The sequence below is a fragment of the Callithrix jacchus genome, chromosome 22, assembly GCF_049354715.1.
Source record: "Callithrix jacchus isolate 240 chromosome 22, calJac240_pri, whole genome shotgun sequence".
NCBI lineage: Eukaryota > Metazoa > Chordata > Mammalia > Primates > Cebidae > Callithrix > Callithrix jacchus.
Window position 1 is genome coordinate 37,250,417 of NC_133523.1, and position 23,549 is coordinate 37,273,965.

General features: G+C 52.9%; 2 protein-coding genes across 6 annotated transcripts; one reads left to right on the forward strand and one right to left on the reverse strand.

The window, feature by feature from the left end:
- The first annotated feature begins 133 nt into the window (after positions 1-133).
- ZNF526 (zinc finger protein 526) lies at positions 134-6,487 on the forward strand. Of its 4 annotated transcripts, none has more exons than XM_078359780.1 (3): positions 134-471; positions 3,660-3,753; positions 3,835-6,487. In XM_078359780.1, the coding sequence occupies exon 3, from the start codon at positions 3,852-3,854 to the stop codon at positions 5,853-5,855; it is 2,004 nt and encodes a 667-aa protein (XP_078215906.1). In that variant the 5' UTR covers positions 134-471; positions 3,660-3,753; positions 3,835-3,851; the 3' UTR covers positions 5,856-6,487. The 4 variants fall into 4 exon arrangements, with proteins under 4 accessions (XP_078215906.1, XP_078215905.1, XP_078215904.1 ...); XM_078359779.1 differs by having other exon boundaries at positions 134-225; XM_078359778.1 differs by lacking the exon at positions 3,660-3,753.
- Positions 6,488-9,210: 2,723 nt separating this feature from the next.
- On the reverse strand, positions 9,211-22,051 carry GSK3A (glycogen synthase kinase 3 alpha). 2 transcript variants are annotated; one of them, XR_004737993.3, is made up of 12 exons: positions 21,604-22,051; positions 19,392-19,579; positions 16,237-16,320; positions 15,957-16,067; positions 13,869-13,999; positions 13,673-13,779; positions 12,315-12,412; positions 12,139-12,234; positions 11,534-11,720; positions 11,102-11,194; positions 9,701-9,889; positions 9,211-9,413 (listed from the first exon to the last, which is right to left on the reverse strand). XR_004737993.3 is itself a non-coding variant. In XM_008988105.5 (11 exons), the coding sequence occupies exons 1-11, from the start codon at positions 21,884-21,886 to the stop codon at positions 9,816-9,818; spliced, it is 1,452 nt and encodes a 483-aa protein (XP_008986353.1). In that variant the 5' UTR covers positions 21,887-22,051; the 3' UTR covers positions 9,211-9,815. The 2 variants fall into 2 exon arrangements, 1 of the variants encoding a protein (XP_008986353.1); XM_008988105.5 differs by having other exon boundaries at positions 9,211-9,889.
- Positions 22,052-23,549: the final 1,498 nt, after the last annotated feature.

A 23,549-nucleotide genomic window follows, 5' to 3' on the forward strand; every position in this document is an offset into this window, starting at 1 on the left:
GAGCCCCGCCCACAGGGCGCAGTTGTATGCGTGGATAACTCTGGAGCCCCACCTGAGTGGCAATACGCAGGCGCAAGGTCGCGTGCCCTACGCTGCGGGCTCTGATTGGTCTCCAAGGATAAGGGCACCGCCCAATGGGAGGTGTGGATAGTGAGGGGTCCCACTCGCCTGGAGCCGAGGGTCTGTGTCAAGAGCGTCAGGGGCTGCAGGAGATAAGAGAAACGGGTGAGGGCGCCGCGGGGCGGGACGGGGAAGAAAAAGCTGGGCGGACGGAGAGGGCGGAAGGCAAACTAAGGGGTTTGCGGGTGTCTAAGAGCCTTGGGGCCTGCGCTAGAGCGGGAGCGGCGCGGGCTGGAAGGAGACCGTTCCTTCCTGTGTGCCCTGGGGTTCCTTTAGTGTGCGGGAGCCTACGCTGGAACTCGCCAACCACCCACTGCTGGGAGCTCTCACCCTGCCGAGGAGATGAGTCTGGTAGGAGAAAAAGCGTTGTGAAGCGGGAAAGTTGAATTCCCAGGCCCCTACTGGGTTCCTTCCTGGAAAGACTTCATGTTAGCTACTGTGTGAAAAATCCCCATTCCTTCCCCTAGTAGTTCGCAATTCAAGAGTGGGAAAAAGAATCGTAGGAAAGGGCAAATTTCAAGTCTCCCGGGCCACTTCGTAGACATTTATTGGGTACCTGCTTTGTGCAAGCTTTGCAGTAGGCACTGGGCCTCGCCCTAGCGGAGTTTTCTGTTGGAAGTGGAGCTGTAATCAAGGAAAAATGGAACTCTCGGGCCCCTATTTGCCTGCTTCCAGGAAGATCCTTTATGGAATGGCTGTCGTGTGCAGGGGCCTGGCAACTGAAAAATTAGGAAGGGGATTGGAATAGTAGGTAGGGAAAGTTTAGCTCCTGGTCCTCTAGTGAATAATTTACTCAAGGAGTATTCATTGGACATTAACTGTGAGCAGGGCCCTGTACTGGGCTGTGTATTTTGGGAATTCACAGTCTAATGGGAGAGTTCGTCTGGTATAATGGTAGAAATGGAGTGTGCACAGGGACAGTTCAACTTAGGGTCGGCCAGGCACGGTGGCTCACACCTGTAATTCCAGCGCTTTGGGAGGCCTAAGTGGAAGGATTGCTTGAGCCCAGAAGTTCAAGACCAGCCTGGGGGCTGGTCGTGGGGGCCCACGCCTGTAGTCCCAGCACTTTAGGACGGATCATGAGGTCAAGAGATCGAGACCTATCTGGACCACAGCAGAAAAAAAAAAGAAAAAGAGATCGAGACCATCCTGGCCAACACGGTGAAAACCCCGTCTCTACTGAAAAAATACAAAAATTAGCTGGGCGTGGTGGCACGTGCCTGTAGTCCCAGCTACTCGGGAGGCTGAGGCAGGAGAGTCACTTGAACCTGGGAGGTGGAGGTTGCAGTGAGGGAAATCGCACCAAAAAAAAAAGACCAGTCTGAGCAACACAGGGAGACCTTCTGTCTACAAATAATTAAAAAATTAGCCAAGGACAGGGTGCGGTGGCTTACTCCTTTAATCCCAGCACTTTGGGAGGCCACGGCGGGTGGATCTTTTGAGGTCAGGAGTTTAAGGCCAGCCTGGGCAACATGGTGAAACCGCATCTCTACTAAAAATATAAAAATTAGCTAGGTGTGGTGGTGAATGCCTCTAGTTCTGCTACTCAGGAGACTGAGGTGGGAAAATTGCTTGAATCCAGGAGGCAGAACTCCAGCTGGGGCAGCAGAGTAAGACTCCATCTCAAAAAAAGTAAAATAAAATAAATAAAAATAAACTTTTGCCAGGCATGGTGGCAGATACCTCTGGTCCCAGTTACTCAAGAGGCTAAGGCAGGAGGATCACCTGAGTCCAGAAGGTGGCGGCTGCAGTAAGCCAGGATTGCACCATTGCACTACAGTCCGGGGCAACAGAGTGAGACCCTGTCTCAAAAAGAAAAAAAAGGCTGGGCTCAGTAGCTCACGCCTGTAATCCCAGCACTTTGGGAGGCTGAGGCGGGCAGATCACCTGAGGTCGGGAGTTTGAGACCAGCCTGACCAACTATGGAGAAACCCCGTCTGTACTAAAAATACAAAATTAGCCGGATGAGGTGGCTCATGCCTGTTATCCTAACTCGGGAGGCTGAGACAGGAGACTCGCTTGAACCTGGGACACAGAGGTTGTGGTGAGCTGAGATTGTTCCATTGCACTCCAGCCTGGGCAACAAGAGCGAGACTCCATGTCAAAAAATAAAAACTTCTCAAGGTCTCACTTTCCAAGGGAGCCTTTTTTTTTTAAAGACAGGGTCTTGCTCTGTCGCCCTGGCTGGAGTGCAGTGGTGATGTGATTGTGACTCACTGCAGCCTCGACCTCCTGGGCTCATGTGATCCAACCACCTCATCCTCCAAAGAACTAGGATTATAGACGTGAGCCACCACGCCTGGCCTGGGAGCATTTCTCAGTCACTTAATATCTACTGTGTGCTAGGCATTGTTCTTGGCACTGGACATAACTCAGTGATATACAGGCTAAACTCCTACCCTCTGGGTGCTTAGTATGAGCAACTTCTATATGCAAGGCTGTAAGCTACACTCCACCTGTCCAGTGGCACTAATAGATGACATGAAGAAGAGGTAAAGAAGGTGTGTTTGAATTCCTAAGATTAGCTGCTAGGCCTGGAAGGGAGGTAGTCATTTGCTGAGTTTACTCTGAGTCCCTGTAGTGTGAAGGGGCCTGGGTGGGGTTGAGCCCACATAGGTAGAAGGGAAGATCCAGCATATATAGGGAAGTTTGAAAGCTAAAAATTCCTGTTCCGCGGTTTTGTTGTTGACTGGAGCCTCCAGAATGAATCAGACCCACAAACTCTCAGTCCAATGAGGAACAGTGAGATGCCATCCCAAACTCATGATATTTGCCATGTTAGAGGTGGCATAGGAACCCTGAGGATGTAGAGATGTCAGAGAAGGCTTCACAAAAGATGCTGAGTAGGAGTTTGTCAAACAAGAAGAGGAGATAACTTTCTTGGCAGAGGGAACAGCAATATAACAGATTTAGGGTCCAAAAACAGTCTGTCTAGAGAACTACACGGGGTTACAGCTGACCTTTACCAGTACCAGGGATTTTGTGTCACTACTACTTTTAGCCCCGTTTTACAGATAAGAAAAACAATGTCAGAGACAGTAAGTGGTGGAGTTCAAATTCAAGCCAAGGGCATTCTGGTTCCAGGGCCTGTGTTTTTAAACACTTTGGTGTATCTGTGTGTGTATATGTAAGAGGCAGAGGAAAAGTGTTGCACAAAGAAGAAACTGCACAGCAGGCAAAGGCTGTGGTGTTCTCAGAAAGGGTGTACCTGGCCCTCTCAGTAAAGAGGCTGGGCTGTTGACCCGGGTGGTAGCTCACGCCTATAATCCCAGCCCTTTGGGAATCCAAGGCAGGTGGATCACCTGAGTTCAAGACCAGCCTAGCCAACATGGTGAAATCCCGTCTCTACTAAAAAAAAAAACACACACAAAAATTACCCAGGTGTGGTAGCACACACCTGTAGTCCCAGCTGAGACATGAGAATCACTTAAACCCTGGAGTGGGATTGTGCCACTGCACTCCAGCTTGGGTGACAGAGCGAGTCTCTGTCTCAGAAAAAAAATAGAGAGACTGGGCTGAGTGTTATTTCTTTCCTGCAGGCTGCCGTGGGGTTTCTGTAGGCTTCAGAGACATGGGATCACTCAAGACTGAGGCAGAAACATTGGATTAAGACTTCCTGAGTGATAGAGGCTGGTGAGTGGTGGAATGGGGAGGAGAACTCCACCTCCCCTCAGGTTTCTGCTGTCTCACTGGCTCTTGCCCCTCTTTCCCCAGGCACTGCCTTCCCCACAATGGCAGAGGTGGTGGCTGAGGTAGCCGAGATGCCAACACAGATGTCACCAGGGGCAGTGGAGATGTCAACACCTATGTCAGGAGAGATGATGGAGATGTCAACAGAGGTGACTGAGATGACACCTGGGGAGGCCCTTGCCTCATCCCTCTTCTTCCAGCACCACCAGTTCATGTGCTCTGAGTGTGGCAGCCTCTACAACACACTGGAGGAAGTCCTCTCACACCAGGAGCAGCACATGCTTACTGTCTCAGAGGAAGAGGCACTGACCACACAGAATGCTGGCCTGGAGCCAGAGCTGGTGCCAGGCACTGAGGGACCCTTCCAGTGTGGTGAATGCAGCCAGCTCATCCTCTCCCCTGGTGAGCTTCTGGCCCACCAGGATGCCCACCTCCGGGAGTCTGCAAACCAGATCCAATACCAGTGCTGGGACTGCCAGGAGCTGTTCCCCTCGCCCGAGCTGTGGGTAGCTCATCGAAAGGCCCAGCACCTTTCTGCCACGGTAGCTGAGCCACCAGTGCCACCTCCTTTGCCTCCCCCAACACCACTGACTCCACCTTCTCCCCCACCCCAAGTCAAGATGGAGCCTTATGAGTGTCCTGAGTGCTCTACCCTCTGTGCCACCCCTGAGGAGTTCTTGGAGCATCAGGGCACCCACTTTGACTCCCTGGAGAAAGAGGAGCGAAACGGGCTGGAGGAGGAAGAGGATGATGAGGAGGATGAAGAAGATGATGAAGAGATAGAGGATGAGGAGGCCATGGCAGAGGTCGGTGATGACGCTGTGGGAGGTGACGAGTCCACAGCTGGCTGGGCTCAGGGTTGTGGGGACTGTCCCCAGCACCGGCCCTCCGCAGATACTCGCCAGCACCGGCGGAGGTCTCACAGCCTAGCCTTGGCAGCCCACCCCTTCCACTGCAGCCAGTGTCAGCGCAGCTTCAGCTCTGCCAACCGGCTGCAGGCTCATGGGCGGGCCCACATTGGTGGCACACACGAGTGTACAACCTGCTCCAAGGTCTTCAAGAAAGCAGCCTCACTTGAGCAGCACTTGCGGCTGCACCGCGGGGAAGCCCGCTACCTCTGTGTAGACTGTGGCCGAGGCTTTGGCACAGAACTCACATTGGTGGCCCACCGGCGGGCCCACACTGCCAACCCATTGCATCGCTGTCGCTGCGGCAAGACGTTCAGCAACATGACCAAATTCCTCTACCACCGGCGCACGCATGCTGGCAAAAGCGGGACACCTCCCTCAGGAGCAGCAATTGCACCAGCTCCAGCGGAGCCCACCCCTCCTCCCCCACCTGCCCCGCCTGCCCAGCTGCCGTGCCCACAGTGCTCCAAGTCCTTTGCCTCGGCTTCCCGGCTCTCCCGGCACCGGCGTGCGGTACACGGGCCCCCTGAACGGCGCCACCGCTGTGGGGTTTGTGGCAAGGGCTTCAAGAAGCTGATCCACGTGCGCAACCATCTGCGGACGCACACGGGCGAGAGGCCCTTCCAGTGCCACTCATGTGGCAAGACCTTTGCTTCTTTGGCCAACCTCAGCCGCCACCAGCTGACCCACACGGGTGCACGTCCCTACCAATGCCTGGACTGTGGCAAGCGCTTCACGCAGAGCTCCAACCTGCAGCAGCACCGGCGGCTACACCTGAGGCCAGTCGCCTTCGCCCGCGCCCCCCGCCTCCCCATCACCGGTCTCTACAACAAGAGCCCCTACTACTGTGGGACCTGTGGCCGCTGGTTCCGCGCCATGGCGGGCCTGCGACTGCATCAGCGGGTCCATGCCCGAGCTCGGACTTTGACACTACAGCCTCCCAGATCACCACCTCCTGCCCCACACCCACCCCCCGAGCCTCAACAGACTATTATGTGCACAGAGCTGGGGGAGACCATTGCCATCATTGAAACATCCCAGCCACTGGCGCTTGAGGACACGCTGCAGCTGTGCCAGGCTGCCCTGGGGGCCAGTGAATCAGGTGGGCTATTGCAGTTGGACACGGCTTTTGTGTGACATAGCTGAAAAACAGCAACAAAAGGGTTTGGCTGCAACAGCCAGTATGGGTACCTCGGGGGAGAGAGGACCACCCTCTGGCAAGCTGGTCTAGTACCCACCATGTGCCAGGATCCACCTTGGCTTTTACCCACTGACTCCCCAGAACAACCCTTCCAGGTTTGTCATCTTTCTCTGCCTGAGGGGAAACCGAATCTCTGAGATGCGATGTGATCTGTACCAGGTCACCCAGCTACACTGGAAAGCGGGTTGGCCAAGGCCCTTTGCACTGCTTCACCCTGGTGCCCAGCAACATCAGGTAACCTTCACTAAGCACCAAGCACGTGCCAGGTCTCTGCTGGGCACTCCCATATACCTCTTCAGATCCTCTGTTTGTACCCCCAGCCCTGGCCGTCCCTGGATTTTGGGCACCCAGGACTTGGCTCTGCCTGGTGGAGGATGGTATTTGATTTCTCTGGGCTTCCTTCATCTCAATTTTGACAGTGTGGAAGGAAATCTATAGGTACCCAGGTTCTCAGCTCCAGACTGAGTGATGCTGGAGACCCAGGAGCAAGCCAGCATGGGCTCTGCCCACAGGAGATGTGCATGGTCTTGTAGGATAAACACACAAGTACAGATGGCTTGCTCTCTGAGTGTGTCTCATTGATTCATTCAGCCTGTGTGTCCTAGGGCTTCCCTCTTTGCATATTGGGTTGATGCTGGGGAAAGAGATGAGTCAGGCATAAGGCTTCTCAGGGCTGTGATGGGGATGTGCAGGGACAGTGGGATCCCAGGAAACAGACCTCCATGGTGGGAGATGAGAAGTCAAGGACTTCCTAGAGGAGGTAGTCCCTAAAGGAAAAGTAGGAATCTGCTAGTGAAAGAGAGAAACAACATTCCAGGCAGACAGCACTGCAAGAGGGTGACCTCTTCGTGTATTTGGAGACCATCCTGTTATCCATCTGACTGCCTAGCCGAGGCAAGCACCACACTTAGCACTGTACGTGTACTATGATCCCAACAGGCCTATGATGTAGATATTATCCTTGTTGTATAGATTTTTTAAACTGGCCAGGTACGGTGGCTCATGCCTGCCATCCCAGTGCTTTGGGAGACTGAGGCAGGAGGACCACTTAAGGCCAGGAGTTCAAGCCTGGGCAACAGCAAGACCTCATCTCTACAAAAATTAAGTTAGCCAGGCACGGTGGCTCATGCCTGTAATCCCGGTGCTTTGGGAGGCTGAGGCAGGAGGATCACTTGAGCTCAAGAGTTCAACACTAGCCTGGGCAAGATAGTGAGACTTTGTGGCCATTAAAAATAAAAAAGATCAGCCGAGCATGGTGGTGCACACCAGTTTTGCCAGGTACTCTGGAGGTTGAGGCAGAAGCAAGAATGCTTGATACGGGGAGATTGAAGCTGCAGTGAGCTGTGATCATGCCACTGCACTCTAGCCTGGGCAACACTACAAGACCCTGTCACTTAGGAAAAAAAAAAAGGAAACAAAAGAAAACTAAGGACAGAGATTTGTCCAAGGTTTCACAACTAACCAGAGACAGATTTGAGTCCAGGAGGCCCCTTAGGCCCACATTTGTAACCCATATTATACTGAGTGATTAAGATCTGAGACCTGTGCAGGGGCAATCCAGTGTCAGAGCAGTTGGAATTTGAGGGGGCCTTGAAAGATCAAAGGTCTTGGGAACAGGAAGATTCCCACCTTGTTCAGAGGTTACCTAGGATGATACTCTTTCCCTCTCTTTATTTATTTTTCCTTTTTTTGAGATGGAGTCTTGCTCTGTCACCCAGGCTGGACCACAGTGGCCCAATCTCAGCTCACTGCAACCTCTACCTCCCACACTCAAGCAATTCTCCTGCTTTAGCCTCCCTAGTAGCTAGGATTACACTTACCACCCCGCGCAGCTAATTTTTGTATTTTTAGTAGAAATGGGTTTCACCAGGCTGGGCTCGAACTCCTGACCTCAGGTGATCTACCCACCTCAGCCTCCCAAAGTGCTGGGATTACAGGTGTGAGCCACTGTGCCCAGCCATAATAGTCTTTGTCTCCCAAGTGGATGCATGTGATTCATGATAAGCTCCTCCCAGGCCCCTGCAGCCCAGGGTGCTCAGGCAGGGGAGGCAGAATGCAACCCCGGAATTGTCCAGGAGGGATGCCTAGACTTAGGAACACCTTCAAAGTTGGGCTGAGTAGTTCAGAGTTGGGGGAGGGTTGTAACTGGGTGTTGGCTCTGGGCTCAAAGTGGGATGAGTGGGAGGCTAAAGATGGTCCAGCAGAAGATAGGCCCAGAGACCTGAGAAGGGGTCATGGGGTGGGAGGAGGGTGAGAGACACATTAGTGACATCATGGCTGACCAAGTGTGAGTAGCAGGGAGGAAGGGGGTTCCAGGATCCCAAGGTCTGCCCCTCGCCCAGAACAGCCATCCTCCCCCTTGTCAGTCTGCTTATTCTGTATATTCATTCATTCTACAAACCAGGTAAAATCCAGGTAGTGTTGAGCAAGGAAGGGACAGGGTCTGTCCTATCCCAGGTAGTGTAAAGATGCCCCTCGAGTGGGGCAAGCAGACTGGAGAGCCCACACTCCACCCAAATAGTCGCTTCACTCCATCTGGAACATTTGAAACTCCTTTTTTGTTCACCAATGGAATCCAGTAGGGGGCATACCCAGTGTTCCTCCCCAGGCCCCCTTCCACCTCTGGGGCATCCTGGCCACACTCACTGCTGGTGCCATGTAGAGAAGATAACATTTCCTTCCACCCATGCCTCACCATCTGGCCCCAGCATGTGTTAAGTGTGGGTAAAAGTCAAGCTCTCTGCCCCAACCTTTCCAGAGTTGTCACTTCCCAACATCCTTAAGAGGTGGACCAGGTAGGTGCCCTGTTTAAGACTTGGAAATGAAGGCTTGGAATCTTCTAGGGTTCTGCCTCCAGCCATGGCCACCCAACAAAAGAGTCTACAAGCAGGCTAAGTTTTGGCCTGAGTAACTCCTCATCACCTCATGTCCCCCTAGACCCTAGAGTAGCAGGCAGCTTGGGCTAAGACAGTCTATTGTTCAAGTCCTGACTGTCTCTTAAGCTCCATGGCCTTCGCTTCTCTGATCCCCGATTCACTCACCATTTCTGGGAGGTTAATCCCACCCTCCCTAAGCAGAAGCAGATAATTTATGCTGGGTCATGGGGCAGGCTCCTCCCAGGCCTCTAGAGCAGATAAGCCAGACGAAGCTCATCACCACACATGCTGAGAAAGCCACCGTGTGAGGCCTTTGGACAGCCCTACCTGAGACGCAGCTCACGCCTGTCCTGGAACAGTCCACCTGGGAGCCCCCACCACCTCAGTGGAAATAGGCAGCCAGACAGAAAGCAAGTTTTCATGCCAATAATTTATTGAACGGAGGTCTGTACACAGGCAAACCTTACTGTGGAAACTAAGACATCAGGAGCTCTCTCCACTCCTCTGGCCCTCCAGGGTGGGGTGAGGAGGGAGAAGACCTTGGGGGCAGAGGACAGGAGGGGAGTTACAGCTGTAGGAGGGGGCGGGGCCAGGTTGGACGGTGCGAATCGACGTTTTCTTTAAGAAAAAAATTATAACAATCTATTTACACCCAGGGGCCAGGGAAGGGAAGAGGAGACAGGGGCTGGGCTGGTTCTATTTACAAGGGAAACAGGAGGGGAGGGGGTTTGGAGGAGGTGGAGACCTGGGGGAGGGGAGGGGTCAAGGGGGTAGGAGGTCCTCATCCCCCCAACACCCTGTCCTTCTTTCCCTCCCCACAACCAGTTAAAATCCTCTTAAAAAGCCCACCACAGGAGTGAGGCTGGTGAGGGAGGGACTGGAGGTGGGGACAGGGACTCATTTACCTCTGCCCTCTAGTCTAGGGGCCCAGCCAGGGCAGGAGCTTGATGGGCTATGGCCCCCCTTCCCAGCCCCTCTTGGGGCTCCCAGATGGAAGTGGAAGGGTGGTTGGTGGGGCTCTCAGGACGAGTTAGTGAGGGTAGGTGTGGCATCGGTTGACTGCCAGTCTGAGCTGGTTGTAGTCTCAGTTAAAGCTGGAGGGAGGGAGGGAGGGAGGGAGGGAAGGAGCAGAGAATTAGCCTTTGCCTTTCAGACACCCCTTCCCCCAATCGAAGAATAGGAATTCTCTTGTTATAGATGCTGCATTAAAAGTTTAAAGCTGTCACTTTAGGTCAAGGGTTGCAAACTTGAGTGCCAAAGGGCCAGGATGGTAACTGAGTCATACACCAGAGTGCCAGGCTCCATATAAGGGGGCAGCTGGGTCGGGAACGGTGGCTCACACCTGTAATCCCAGCATTTTGGGAGTCCGAGGTGGGCAGATCACTTGAGGTCAAGAGTTCCAAACCAGCCTGGCCAACATGGTGCAACCCCATCTCTTATTAAAAATACAAAAATTAGCTGGGCAGGGTGGTGTGCACCTGTAATACCATCTCCTCAGGATGCTAAGGCAGGAGAATCACTTGAGCCAAGGAGAAGGAAGTTGCAGTGAGCCAAGACTGTGCCACCGTGCTCCAGCTGAGGCTGGACCCATCTCAAAAGGGGGTGGGGAGCAGCTGGAATCCAGCCCCCACTGTCTACTGTCAGAAGGATGGGTGGGCCCACTGCTACTCAATCTGATTTTTTTCTTCCCCGAGAGAAACAGGAAATCTGAATTTTTACATAAAATGGCCCCTATTTTTAAACCTGGGCAACATAGCCAGGAGTAGTGGCTCACACCTGTAATCCCAGCACTTTGGGAGGCTAAGGTGGGAGATCACCTAAGGTCAGGAGTTCAAGACCAGTCTGGCCAACATGGTGAAACCTCATCTCTACTAAAGATACAAAAATCAGCCAGGCGTGTTGGCGTGCACCTGTAATTCCAGCTACTTAGAAGCTGAGGCAGGAAAATCACCTGAGCCCAGGAGGCAGAGATTGCAGTTAGCTGAGATCAAGCCACTGCAATCCAGCCTGGGCAACAAGAGGGAAACTCTGTCTCCAAAAAAAAAAAGAACACCTGGGCAACAAATTCAACGTTCTGTTTGTTCAGGCCAAACATTATTTCTCTGGCTTTCCCACTGGCATTTAAACACAAATGTGCACAAGAATGCCCTTTAAAGATGGTCATTCACATGTTTAAGATGTGCTTTGTATGCCATCAAGATTTCAACGATTTAAAAATACATTCAGGAAACCCAGGACTGAGAGAACAGCTTCACACTTCCCAGATGGAGAAATGCTTTAACCCCCAGCAGATGGCCCCCACTTACCTTGTGAGGACTGGGTGAGGGTGGTAGTGCCCGCTGGGGACCTCAAGTGAGGAGGGATGAGAATGGCGTTGAGAGATGGTTGGATGGAGAGTTCTAGAAACAGCAATTGACATGCCAGTCAGGGTAGCCTACAGCAGGGTTATGATGGGCACCAAATGGGAACCCAGCTATTGGCAAGGCCAGTTGTTTGTGGACACTTTCAGCCACAGGCCTCTCTCAGTGAAAAACCAGAAAAGGCCTAGCACGAAGCAAATCATAGTAGAGCATAACTGAAACAGGTTCGATTACCCCTGAATCCAGGGGTCATCTTTCCTGAGCCCCTCCCCCACCTTGTACCCTACCCTTAGGTCCCCATTCCTGCTTCAACACCAAGCTCTTAACAATCTTTGACTGCCCCCGCCCTGCTCCCCAGATCCCAGGCTATGCCCTCACCACCAGCACTGAAGTTGAAGAGAGGGGGAAGTGGGCGGTTGTTAGGGAGCTGGGTTCCCAGACATCGTAGTTCATCAAAGAAGCTGTGGGCGCAGGCCTCTAGTGGGGAGAGCCTTGAGGACGGGGTGTACTCCAGCAGGCTGGAGCAAAGCGCGATGGCCTCCGGCGGCGTTCGAGATTTAAACACCTGGGGAATGGGTGCAGGGGTCATGAGGGTGAAATGACCTGGTCACTAGCATACTCCTGTTATCTCACTGCCACAGTGCCTGTGGCAAGTATGACTGGCTACTTCCCACTCCCCCACCTTCCAAATGGAGAAACTGAGGCCCAACCACTATGGAAAGTAGTTTGTATCGGGTGAGCAGCCAGCCCAGGTCCGGACTGTATGAGCCCTGCTGTGAGCTTTTTCCCCTCCATAATAATTAGAATCTTGAATTTACTTGAGAGTTCTCGACTTTTAAGATGCCATAAACTTTGAAATTGCATGGAAGTTACTGATCCCTGGATAACTCTCAAATCCTCCTAAGCCAGGTCCACAGAACACTTGACCTCCAAGGGGGAATGGCTCTCAGCCATGCTGCCCTAAGCCCCGAGCCCTGCCCCACCTTTGTCCAGGGGTGAGCTTTAATCTGAGGGAACTTGAACTCCGTGTAGTTGGGGTTCATCTCTCGGATTTGTTCCCGGGTTGGTGTTCCCAGCACCTGTAAAAAGAGGGAGGGGTCTGAGACAAGGGCCCCACCCCTCAGCCCCACCCCCTGCCTACCCCAGCCCCACCCCTCACCTTGATGATCTCCACGAGCTGGTCCACCCCACTGTCCCCAGGGAAGATGGGCTGGCCCAGGAGGAGCTCCGCCAATACACAGCCAGCTGACCAAACATCTGAGGGGAAATGACGGGAGTATCAGGGCTAGGCGAGTAGGGCCACCAACCTCCCAGTACTTCTATTCCTCATGGCCATCCTGAGAGTGTCAAGAGTCCCGTTTTCTCAAAGACAGAGTACTTGGCCCAAGGTCACGTGAAGCCTAGAAACATGGGCCTGACCTTGACCCTGAAGGTCTGCAAGCCTTTGCTGCACTCTCTAGTCTAGATGTGTTTCCAGCCCTCAGTGCCTTTCTCTGCTAAGGACCCCAATGAGCTTTTTCTCTGCGGCTAGCCTTAAATGAGACCAAACTAGGCCGAAACCTGCCAACAGGCACCCGTGTTCTTTGGGCCTCAGGAAGGTACAGCCTTAAATCTTAGACTGCCTTCCTCTTGTTCCAACTTCTGTCCTTCCCATGAGAAGACCTACAACCTGGCAGCTTCACCCCTCCCTGCTTGTACCTTGACCCCCACAACGTGAATTCATACCTTAGGACTACACAGTTCCTCATGCTGCTGCAGAATGTTCCCTTTCAAACTCTTTCTTGCTCATTCCCTCATTTCAGCCTTCCCCTCATGCATGAAAAATGGCAGTCGTCCCCACAAACAGGGAAGGACACAGAGGCCCTGGGAGCAAGTTGCACCTTCATGGTGGCAAAGCCTTGCTTCCCGATCCCCCCAAGGTCTCCAGCAGCCCTTCCCCCTAGCTGAGAACAGAGGGTTGGCAGGGAGGTTCCAGAACTGGTATGGACTCTGGAGTCAGGTCAGCTTTCAAATCCCAGCCCTGCCCAGTCCCAGCGGTGCCACTGCTGGCAGGCAGCCTCACAGCTCTCTAAGCCTTAGGTTGCTCATCTGTAAAACGAGCATCTGACAGCATCAGCCCCTAAGTTTGTGAGGACTTAAGCTTTTATCAGCAAGCCCGGCATACAGCACACAGAGAACTCCAAAATAGGGCTGGGCACTTGTAATCTCAGCACTTTGGGAGATCAAGACGGGTGGATCATGAGGTCAGGAGTTCAAGACCAGCCTGACTAACATAGTGAAACCCCATCTCTACTAAAAATATAAAAACAGCCGGGCGTGGTGGCGGGTGACTGTAATCCCAGCTACTTGAGAGGCTGAGGCCGGAGAATTGCTTGAACTCGGAAGCCGAGATTGCACCATTGTACTCCAGACTGGGCAACAGAGTGAGACTCTGTCTCAAAAAAAAAAAAAAAAAAAAAAAAACTCCAAAGCTTCCAAGATTGTCACTACCCCCCGCCACCCTCCCATAGCTCTGACCAATGGATGAGGTGTAATCAGTGGCTCCAAAGATGAGCTCTGGGGCCCGGTAGTAGCGAGAACAGATGTAGGAGACGTTGGGCTCCCCTCGGACCAACTGCTTTGCACTGTGGGAAGAGAGAGGCAGGAGTAAATACGAGGCAAGGGCTGGGATCCTCCCCAGTCTCCTCAGTCACTCAACATGCCCCAGGCCCACCTGCCAAAATCGCAGAGCTTGAGGACAGCAGTATCAGGGTCCACCAGCAGGTTCTGGGGCTTGATGTCACGGTGACACACACCCTGGGAGTGGATGTAGGCCAAGCTGCGGAAGAGCTGGTACATGTACACCTGGGGCAGGCACAGGACAGCAGAACTTCAGCCCAGCTCTCCCCACACAGCATCACTACCCCACCAGCGTGGCCAGAAGAGCCCTTCCAGGCCCACTCTCCCTGCTGCCCTCACAGCTTTGGGGAAACCCCTGTTTGAAACCCCTGGTTATCTTAGTGTGCACCACAATTACTTGGAGGACTTGTTAAAACAGGGACTGCTGGCCAGGGGCGGTGGCTCATGCCTGTAATCCCAGACCTAGATAGGTGGATTAGTAGAGGTCAGGAGTCCAAGACCAGCTTGGCCAACATGGTGAAACCCCATATCTACTAAAAATACAAAAATTAGCGGGGCGTGGTGGCACAAGCTTGAAATCCCAGCTACTGGGGAGACTGAGGTAGAATCACTTGAACTTGGGAGGCAGAGATTGCAGTGAGCCAAGATCGAGCCACTGCACTCCAGCCTGGGCAACAGAGTGAGACCCTGTCTAAAACACAAACAAACAGAAAAACAGGGCCTGCTGGGCCCCACTCTCAGAGTTCCTGTCAGTGAGCTCTGGATGAGCCACTTGCAACAAGCCCTCCAGCACTGATGCTGGTCCCTGGACCACACTCTGAGAACCACTGCTTTCATCACAACCCTTGGCAGAAGCCTGATGAGTAAGAAAGCTATGTCAGGAGGTTATCTTAAAACAGGCTAGGGAGCCAGGCACTCAGCTTCCCCCTCACCAAAACCACTGGCTCCTTAATCCGACAATCAAAACCACCCCTGAGCCTGCCCCCTCTCCAGCTCCATTTTCCTGCCATTCTCCCTCCCACTGACTAGAACAGAAGGGGAATGAGAGCAGGATTTTGAGTTCCAGTCACTGCTGCATCCCGCAGGGCCTAGGTAGACCAGGGCATGGCTCCTAATAACAGGACTGCTTCCTATGTCCCCTTCTCTTTATTCCAGTCCTCCTCAGCCAAAGATGCCACTTCCTTGCCCTGGTCAGTCTCCTCCAGGAAGCCTTCTGTGATCCTTCTCATCCACAAACCAGGCTAGGTGTTTCCTCTATTTCCAGAATTCCCTGTGCTCCTTCTGATATGGCAGCAGTAGTTCATTGAATTTTCTGTGACAATGCCTGTCTACCATACCAAACTGAGAGCTCTTCAAGGGCAAGGGCTGGGTCTCAGTCAACAGTGCCTCTGGAATTGCTCAGCACTGGGCTCTATGCAGGCAGTCACAGGACAGATTCCCCAAACCAGAGGGCTCACCTCCGGGAGGTGAGGTCCAATAGCCACAACCACTGGTAAAGCCCACGTCGGCTCACCCAGGCTCAGGTACATAAAGCCAGCAGGAGCAGCAGCTGGGCTCCAAGTGACCACCAGCAAACAAATCCACCCACCCCCTTCCAATGCAGCAGGCTGCTCCAGTCTCTGTTCGCCATATCATCCCTGGGCTGCAATCATTCATTCATTCAAACACCTCCTGAAGGTCTGTAACACCCAGGGCACAGTGCCAGGCACTGGGGAATGAGCCTGCACAGACGATGGACGGAAATCAGTTCCTGGCTCTGTGGATGCTAACCTTCCTCCAACCCTAACTCCTTCCCACCTACTCCTAAGGCTCTGAAGGCCCGAACTCTGGCCTCGGCAGCTGTCCCTGTGCATTCCTAGTCCCCACCACTCCCTTATCCTGAGCTAACCCCAACATCTCTGGTGCCACTGGACTCCCCATATGGACCTGGGCAAGTGCATGGCAGCCTCCGCAGCCCCAGGTCAGTCTGCCTTCCTGATTCAGTCAGGCCTTGCCTGCCTTGGCCCTCCCCTGTATTAGGCAAGCTCCATCTCTGGGGGTTAAGGGAACAACAGCAGGGAACACAGAGGGCCTCCAAAGGCCAACATAAACTATGCAAATGAGGGAACCCCATAAAAGGTGGGAGGCTCCAGAGCCCCTGGCTTTATGGGCCTGGGTCCCAGCAGCCCGTCTGCCGGCCTACCTTGACATAGAGGATAGGGATGGTCAACTTGGCCTTGGTGAAGTGACGGGCCACCCGGTATACTGTCTCGGGCACATATTCCAGCACCAGATTTAGGTAAAGCTCATCTTTCTGCAGGGAGCAAAGGAAAGGTGTGAGGCACTATGAGAAGAGTGAGGAAGGGGGAAGGAAAATGTGCGGGGAGCAGTGCAGGAGGGACTGGCACTCATGGGAAAGGCACACAGGCAGGAAAATGGCTAGAGTCGAGGTAGAGCACCCCACCACCATCTTGAGGTCTCACCTTCTCCCCACTGGAGTAGAAAAAGTATCTCAGCCTCACAATATTGCAGTGGTCCAGCTTACGCATGATCTGCAGCTCTCGGTTCTTGGTAAAGGAAGAGTGTCTCAGAATATGACAAACTCTCTTGGCTCCCCATCTCTACTCACTCACTCCCCACAACAGAGCCAGGCATCTACTTCCTGTGTCCCAGCTCCAAGGTCCCCCAGAGTATCCCTCAATTCCTTCTCTCCAGCCTATTCCCTTCCCACATGAGCTGGAGGCCTATGGGTTAAACACAGGCCACAGAAGTGTTTTCTTCAGCCCACTTAAAAAAAATTCAATTTATTGCTGACATGTAAAACTCAAATGACACCTTTCTTCTGATTTTTTTTCCCTGCAAAAGAAAGAAAAAGGATAATATAAAGTGTATTTATTTATTTTTTTGAGATGGAGTTTCGCTCTGTCACCAGGATGGAGTGCAGTGGCACGCTGCAACCTCCACCTCCTGGGTTCAAGCAATTCTCCTGCCTCAGCCGGAGAACTGAGAACCTGGCTGGGGCCGAGCTCCATGGCTCACGCCTGTAATCCTAGCACTTTGGGAGGCTGAAGCAGGCAGATCACCTGAGGTCAGGAGTTTGAGACCAGCCTGACCAACATAAAGAAACCCCGTCTCTATTAAAAATACAAAATTAAGGCCAGGCGCGGTGGCTCAAGTCTGTAATCCCAGACCTTTGGGAGGCCGAGGCGGGTGGATCACGAGGTCAAGAGATCGAGACCACCCTGGTCAACATGGTGAAACCATGTTTCGTATTTTCTACTAAAAATACGAAAAATTAGCTGGGCATGGTGGCATGTGCCTGTAATCCCAGCTACTCAGGAGGCTGAGGCAGGAGAATTGCCTGAGCCCAGGAGGCGGAGGTTGCGGTGAGCCGAGATCGCGCCATTGCACTCCAGCCTGGGTAACAAGAGCGAAACTCTGTCTCAAAAAAAAAAAATTACAAAATTAGCTGGGCATGATGGTGCGCACCTGTGATCCCAGCTACTTGGAGGCTGAGGCAAGAGAATTGCTTGAACCCGGGAGGCATAGGTTGTAGTGAACTAAGATCACGCCATTGTACTCAGCCTTGGCATCTCAAAAAAAAAAAGAACCTGGCTATGTTGGCCAGATTGGTTTTGAACTCCCAGCCTCAAGCAATCCTCCTGCTTTGACCTCTCATAATTCAAGGATTATAGGCATGAGCACACACACCCAGCTTTGAAAAGAAAAGAAAAAAGAGCTGGGCATGGTGGCTCACACTTGTAATGCCCCCACTTTGGGAGGCAGGGGATCACTTGAGGCCAGGAGTTCAAGACCAGCCTGGTCAACATGGCAAAACCCCATCTCTACTAAAAATACAAAAGAATTAGCTGGGCATGGTGGCATACACCTCTAATTCCAGCTACTCAGGTGGCTAAGGAATGAGAATGGCTTGAACCCAGGAAGCAGAGGTTGCAGTGAACCGAGATAACACCACTGCACTCCAGCCCGGGCGACAGAGCAAGACTGTCTTTAAAAAAACAAAAATGAGGCCTGGTGCAGTGGTTCACAACTATAATCCCAGCACTTTGGAAGGCTGATGCGGGCAGATCACCTCAGGTCAGGAGTTCGAGACCCCCCTGACCAGCATGAAGAAATCCCATCTCTACTAAAAATACAAAATTAGCCAGGCGTGATAGTGCATGCCTGTAATCCCAGCTACTCAGGAGGCTGAGGCAGGAAAATTGCTTGAACCTGGGAGGCAGAGGTTGCAGTGAGCTGAAATCGCACCATTGCACTCCAACCTGGACAACAAGAGCGAAACTCTGTCTCAAAAAAAAAAGATTTCACATCTAAATCCAGTTTTTTATTTGTCTTGAAAAATCAGGGCCAGGCATGGTGGCTCACACCTGCAATCCCAGCACTTTGGGAGGTCGATGGGGTGGATCACTTGAGGTCAGGAGTTTGAGACCAGCCTGGCCAACGTGGCAAAACCTTGTCTCTAATAAAAATACAAAAAAATTAGCCGGATGTGGTGACCCACACCTGTAATCCCAGCTACTCAGGTGGGTGAGGCACGAGAATCACTTTAACCCAGGAAGCAGAAGCTGCAGTGACCTGAGATCATGCCATTGTACTCCAACCTGGGCAACAGAGACTCCATCTCAAAAAAAAAAAAAAAAATCCGCTGTGGGCACATGAGGCTTGCCACCCTACCTGCCACAGGCAACAAGAGACAGGTGGTGGCCTTCCAGCTGGCCCTGGTCCCCTGGAATCATCTGGGTCTTTGAACTCTAGCTAGGATCCTGAGTCCCCAGACTCCACACCTCCACCTCTTCCCAGAAGGCGGTCTCAGCATTCTTGCCCATTCTCTATTCCTTTGTGGGGCCTAGGAACTCCCTGCCCCCACATCCCTCTCACTTCTGGAACCCAACTCCAATCAAATCCTGATACCCTGGAGCTCCTCCTGCCCAAGAGCCCTCCCTGCCAAACCCAGGCCCTGGTCTGGTTCCCTTCCAGTCTAGGCTCAGTTCTCCTACATCCAGATAGCCTAAGCTCCAAATGCCAGGCCCTTAAACACCAATTATTCCTCAATTTCCACTTCTTCCATCTCCTCCTACTTCCCTGAGCCTCTGCTGGCTCACAGGGTATCCCCACTCCATCCTGCACCAGCCAACCACCTGGCCAGAGCGTGACCTTCAGAACCACCCGCCTAGCCCTGCCAGGTGCCTTTTTCCCCTGGGAAAAAGTGTAACCAAAAGGTTAAGGTAGAGGGCTTGGAAACCAGATTGTAGCCTTGACTGGGGCAGTACTCTATGACCTCAGGCAATTCTCTTATCTGAGTTTCAGTTTTCCTGCAGAAGGTTATCTTATACTTACAATGGGTATAACAATAGTACCTACCCTCAGAGAATCTTTATATAAATTAGATAAGAACCTGCCTATAAAGCATGTACACTGAGCAAATGCCCAATAAGAGTCAGCTCTGGGCTCTCCTGGGATCCACATTTCCCATCTTCCACAGGTCTCATTTCCTCTTTTCCCCCTTTCCCTTCTGAACCATGGCTCTGAAACCCAAGCCTTCAGCTGTCTGGCTAGGGTTCTCCCACCAGTCATGCCCAGTTCCCAAACCTCCCCATCCCCATCCCGCCCAAGCTACCTTGAACCTCTTGTCCTGGAGAACCTTCTTGATGGCGACCAGTTCCCTGGTCTCTGCCAGCCGTGCCTGGTACACGACCCCAAATGAGCCATTGCCAATCACTTTGATGTCTGTGTAAGCCACCTCTTGGGAGCGCTCTGGGCCTTGGCCTAGAGTGGCTACCACTGTGGTCACCTTCCCGCTGTCACCTGGGGAACAAAGGGGATACACGATCCACTGACCCATCCTGTCTGCACATCGCCCCATCCTGGGGCTGTGGGAGGAAGGGAAATCTCCACAGGAAGCTTGTTGGGGACCTCTTTGTCCCTTCCTCCTCTTTGAGGAGAGGTGGATGCTGGAACTTCCCAGTGACTTTTCCCCTCTTCCTTTCTGGGAAACTTAAATCCTGCCTCTCCTCCACATGGGAGGATATTGATACGTAAACCTCTCTGCTTCAAGGGTTGTCAACCCCAAATTTCTACTTCTAGGAAGCAACAGATCACTGGTCCATCTTGGTACTGGGAGACACCAGATGTTGACTCCATCCACTCTGATCTTCTGCCCTCTGGCCCCTCATATTTGGAGAAAGCTTGACTCAACCTCATCCACTTAAGGGAGCAGAAACCCTGAGTTACTCCTACTTTAGGAAAGCACTAGTCTTTCTCACAGCCTAGAGGATACTGACCTCTAAGTCCTCCCCTGTAGAGCTGTTAACTTCACTGGTTCTTGGTGACAGAAATGAATGTCCTCTCCTGGTATACGTAGCAGTGCCTTGACCCTCACTTTTTGGTACTTTGAGATTAGAAAAAACACTGACCTGACCTCTTCATCTGTGTGGTCCACAGCCCCAGACCCCTCCCTGTATGTGGGTGGTCCCTAATGGACAAGTACCAGATTATGAGAATGATAAACCTGACTTCTATTATCAAGGGGCTAGTCCAGCCTCAGTCCTTTGAAGGAAAGCTACAATTCTCAATTCCCATTATTCAGATGGTAGCAAACCCTGGTGCCATTCTTAGGGGTCTTTGAATAACTGATGAACCAAATCCTTTTTTTTTTTTTTTTTTTGAGACAGAGTTTTGCTTTTGTTGCCTAGGCTGGAATGCAATGGTGCAATCTCAGCTCACTGCAACCTCTGCGCCCTGAGTTCAAGCAATTCTCCTGCCTCAGCCTCCCAAGTAGCTGGGATTACAGGCGCCTGCCACGACGCCCAGCTTATTTTTGTATTTTTAGTAGAGACGGGGTTTCACCATATTGGCCAGGCTGGTCTTGAACTCCTGACCTCAGGTGATCCATCCACCTCGGCCTCCCAAAGTGCTGAGATAACAGGCGTGAACCACCACGCCCAGCCACCAAATCCATTTTGAGGGGCCAGAGACATGTTCTTTCAGAGGGAGATAACCCTACATCACTATTTTTTTTTTCAGAGCCAATGACACCATACCCTAGAACATTTATTAAAGAAGTAAAACCTTAGATCCATAGTCTATAGGAAACTGTGAACCACCCTGCTCCATTCCATTTTTGTTAAAGAAGACACACCAAGCCATGTATTTTAAAATATGGACTATGGACTTGGTTTGAAGGATATGCTGACTCCCAATGTCTTTATATCGAAGAAGCAATACCTATTAATTCTCACCACTGGGGTACAGCTCAACATATTTAGGGTGGGTAATGATGCCAAGTCTTGATGTTAATAGGGAAGATGATCTGAGTACCAGGTTTGGAAAGCCCTGGCCCTATTTTTTGGGGACACAACACAGTAACCTCAAAGCCCTGATTTTAAGTGATATTCACTCCAAATCCCCATCTTCTGAAGGACAGCAAATGCAGATCCCTCTTTTTCGGGGTATTGTCTTATTCCTGTTCTCTTAGGAGACAATAGCTCCCCATTTGCAAGCGACTATGACCTCTGATCCAGTTTTCTAATGAACAGCAACGTAAGATACCTGTTCTTAAGGCTCAAGGGCCCAAGACCTCAATAATGGAAGAACACGGACTTGTAACTCGTTTCTTTAAGTGTTAATAATTCTGATCCCAGAGTAATTCTGACATCCAAGAGATGGTAACCCCAAGACCCCTTTTTCTGGGAGGGAGAGGGCTCGGATCTTCGGTTTAGGGAGGCACAGTGACCTCGAGCTCCTATCTAAGCATATGAAAGAACCTGACGGATGTCTGAGGAGCTTTAGGAACCCTGATCACCACCTACACAGGCGCCGCTAGTACTCACGGCCCAGCTTCACCCCGGGCGGCGGGAAGCTAGTGCCTGCGCCGGGGCCTCCGCTGCCTCCTCCGCCGCTGCCGCCGGGTCCACCCCCGGAGCTCGATGCCCCGACGCCCCCACCCATGGCCCCGACAGACGTCTTCCCGCCGCCGGTGCCGCCTGGGCCGGAGGCCGAGCCTCCTGGGCCGCCGCCGCCGCCTCCGCCTCCGCCGCCTGGCTCCGCAAACGAACTGGTCCGCGCCCTGCCCGAGCCCCCAGGGCCGCCTCCCGAAGGCCCGCCGCCGCTCATGGCGCCGAGCGCAGGCCCAGGCCGCGGGGCTCGGGCTGCCTGGGCTGCCCCAGCCGCCGCTGCTGCCGCCGCCTCCCCCGGGCTCTGGCCTCTTCCAGGCCGCGCCGCTCGGGCTTGGGCTCCGGCTCCGGCCCAGCGCCCGCCGCGGGGCACGCCGGGAGATGCAGTCCGGCTGTCGTCCGCGCCGCCGTCACCGCCCTCGGCCCGCACGGAGAGCCGCGTGGCACGCCGGGAAATGAAGTCCACAAAAGCCTCAAAGTACCACGGGAATGACAGGTCGCGCTGTACGTCGGGAAATGGAGTCCAGGGTAATCTGGCAGCCGACTGTACGACGGGGAGCCCTGAAGGACTTTGGGAAGCAGAGAGCCTGATGCCGCTGGGAAACGGAGTCCACTCACTCAGTCTATTGGTTGTGTATGCGTCCCAGAGCCCGGTGCGCTCTGGGAAATTGAGTCGGCGCGCGTGAACCTGCGGCTCTCCGGCCGTGAAGCAAGCCGGGAAATGGAGTCGTCGCCACGCCCTCACCGCATTGCAGGTGTAAAGAGATTTTTAGAGCACGCCGGGAAACGGAGTCCCAGTTGGTTTCCAAGCCCCAAGTGGCTACTGCAGTTCCGGAGATCGGCGAGGAAATGGCGTAGGTTTCGCGCTCCCCTTCCCAGGTACGCTAGGCCGCAGTACCTGCCGGGAAGTGTAGTCAACACCAAGGCTCTTAGAGCAGTAGCCACAGAGAGCCCTGGTGTGTTCTGGGAAATGAAGTTCCAGGCATCCTCCCCATTGACTGAGGGGGCGGGATCGCCTAAGAGTTCCAAGCGTGCTGGGGAATAGTCCAGACCTGACCTTTTGTAAGGCCAGTCTGCAGAGGCTTGCCGGGAAGCGGAGTCCAATGGCGACGATTGGGGGCGTGTGAGCAAAATTTAGAGGCTGCAGCAGTTCCCTGGAGAGACTTAAAAGTGTTTCAGCGCCTTCTTCCTCGCCCCAGGTCCTTCTTTACGAAAAAGCCGAGGTCGGTCAAGGACTGCTGGAAAATGGAGCCAAGCACCTTTAAGTTCCAGGTGATCATAGATCAAGAAAGAAAAAATGTCCCCTCTCTTGCCCCCCCACCCCCACAACTGTGCAAAGGATTCAGGAAAGAAAGTTTTCTGCGGTTTCTCAGAACACGAGCCGTCGGATACAGTCTAGCTTTTCCTAGCAATGTGGTTAGCACCAGAAAGCTTATTGGAACATTAAAAAGATTGAAATATAATTTCTGGGCCTGGCGAGATGGCTCACGCCTGTAATCCCACCACTTTGGGAGGCCAAAATGGGCGGATCACCTGATGTCAGGAGTTCGAGACCAGCCTGGCCAACATGGCAAAACCCCGTCTCTACTAAAAATACAAAAATTAGCCGGGCGTGGCGGCGGGTGCCTATAATCCCAGGTACTCAGGAGGCTGAGGCAGGAGAATCGCTTGAACCCGGGAGGCGGAGGTTGCGTGAGCCGAGATCGCGCCACTGCACTCCAGCCTGGGTGACAAGAGCAAGACCCGTCTCAAAAAAAAAAGAATTCTGTCTTGAACCCCATTCCGTTTTTGCTTTGTGTGAGACAAGGTCTCGCTACGTTGTCCAGGCTGGAGGGGAGTGGTGCGATGATAGGTCACTGCAGCCTCGAACTTGCAGGCGCAAG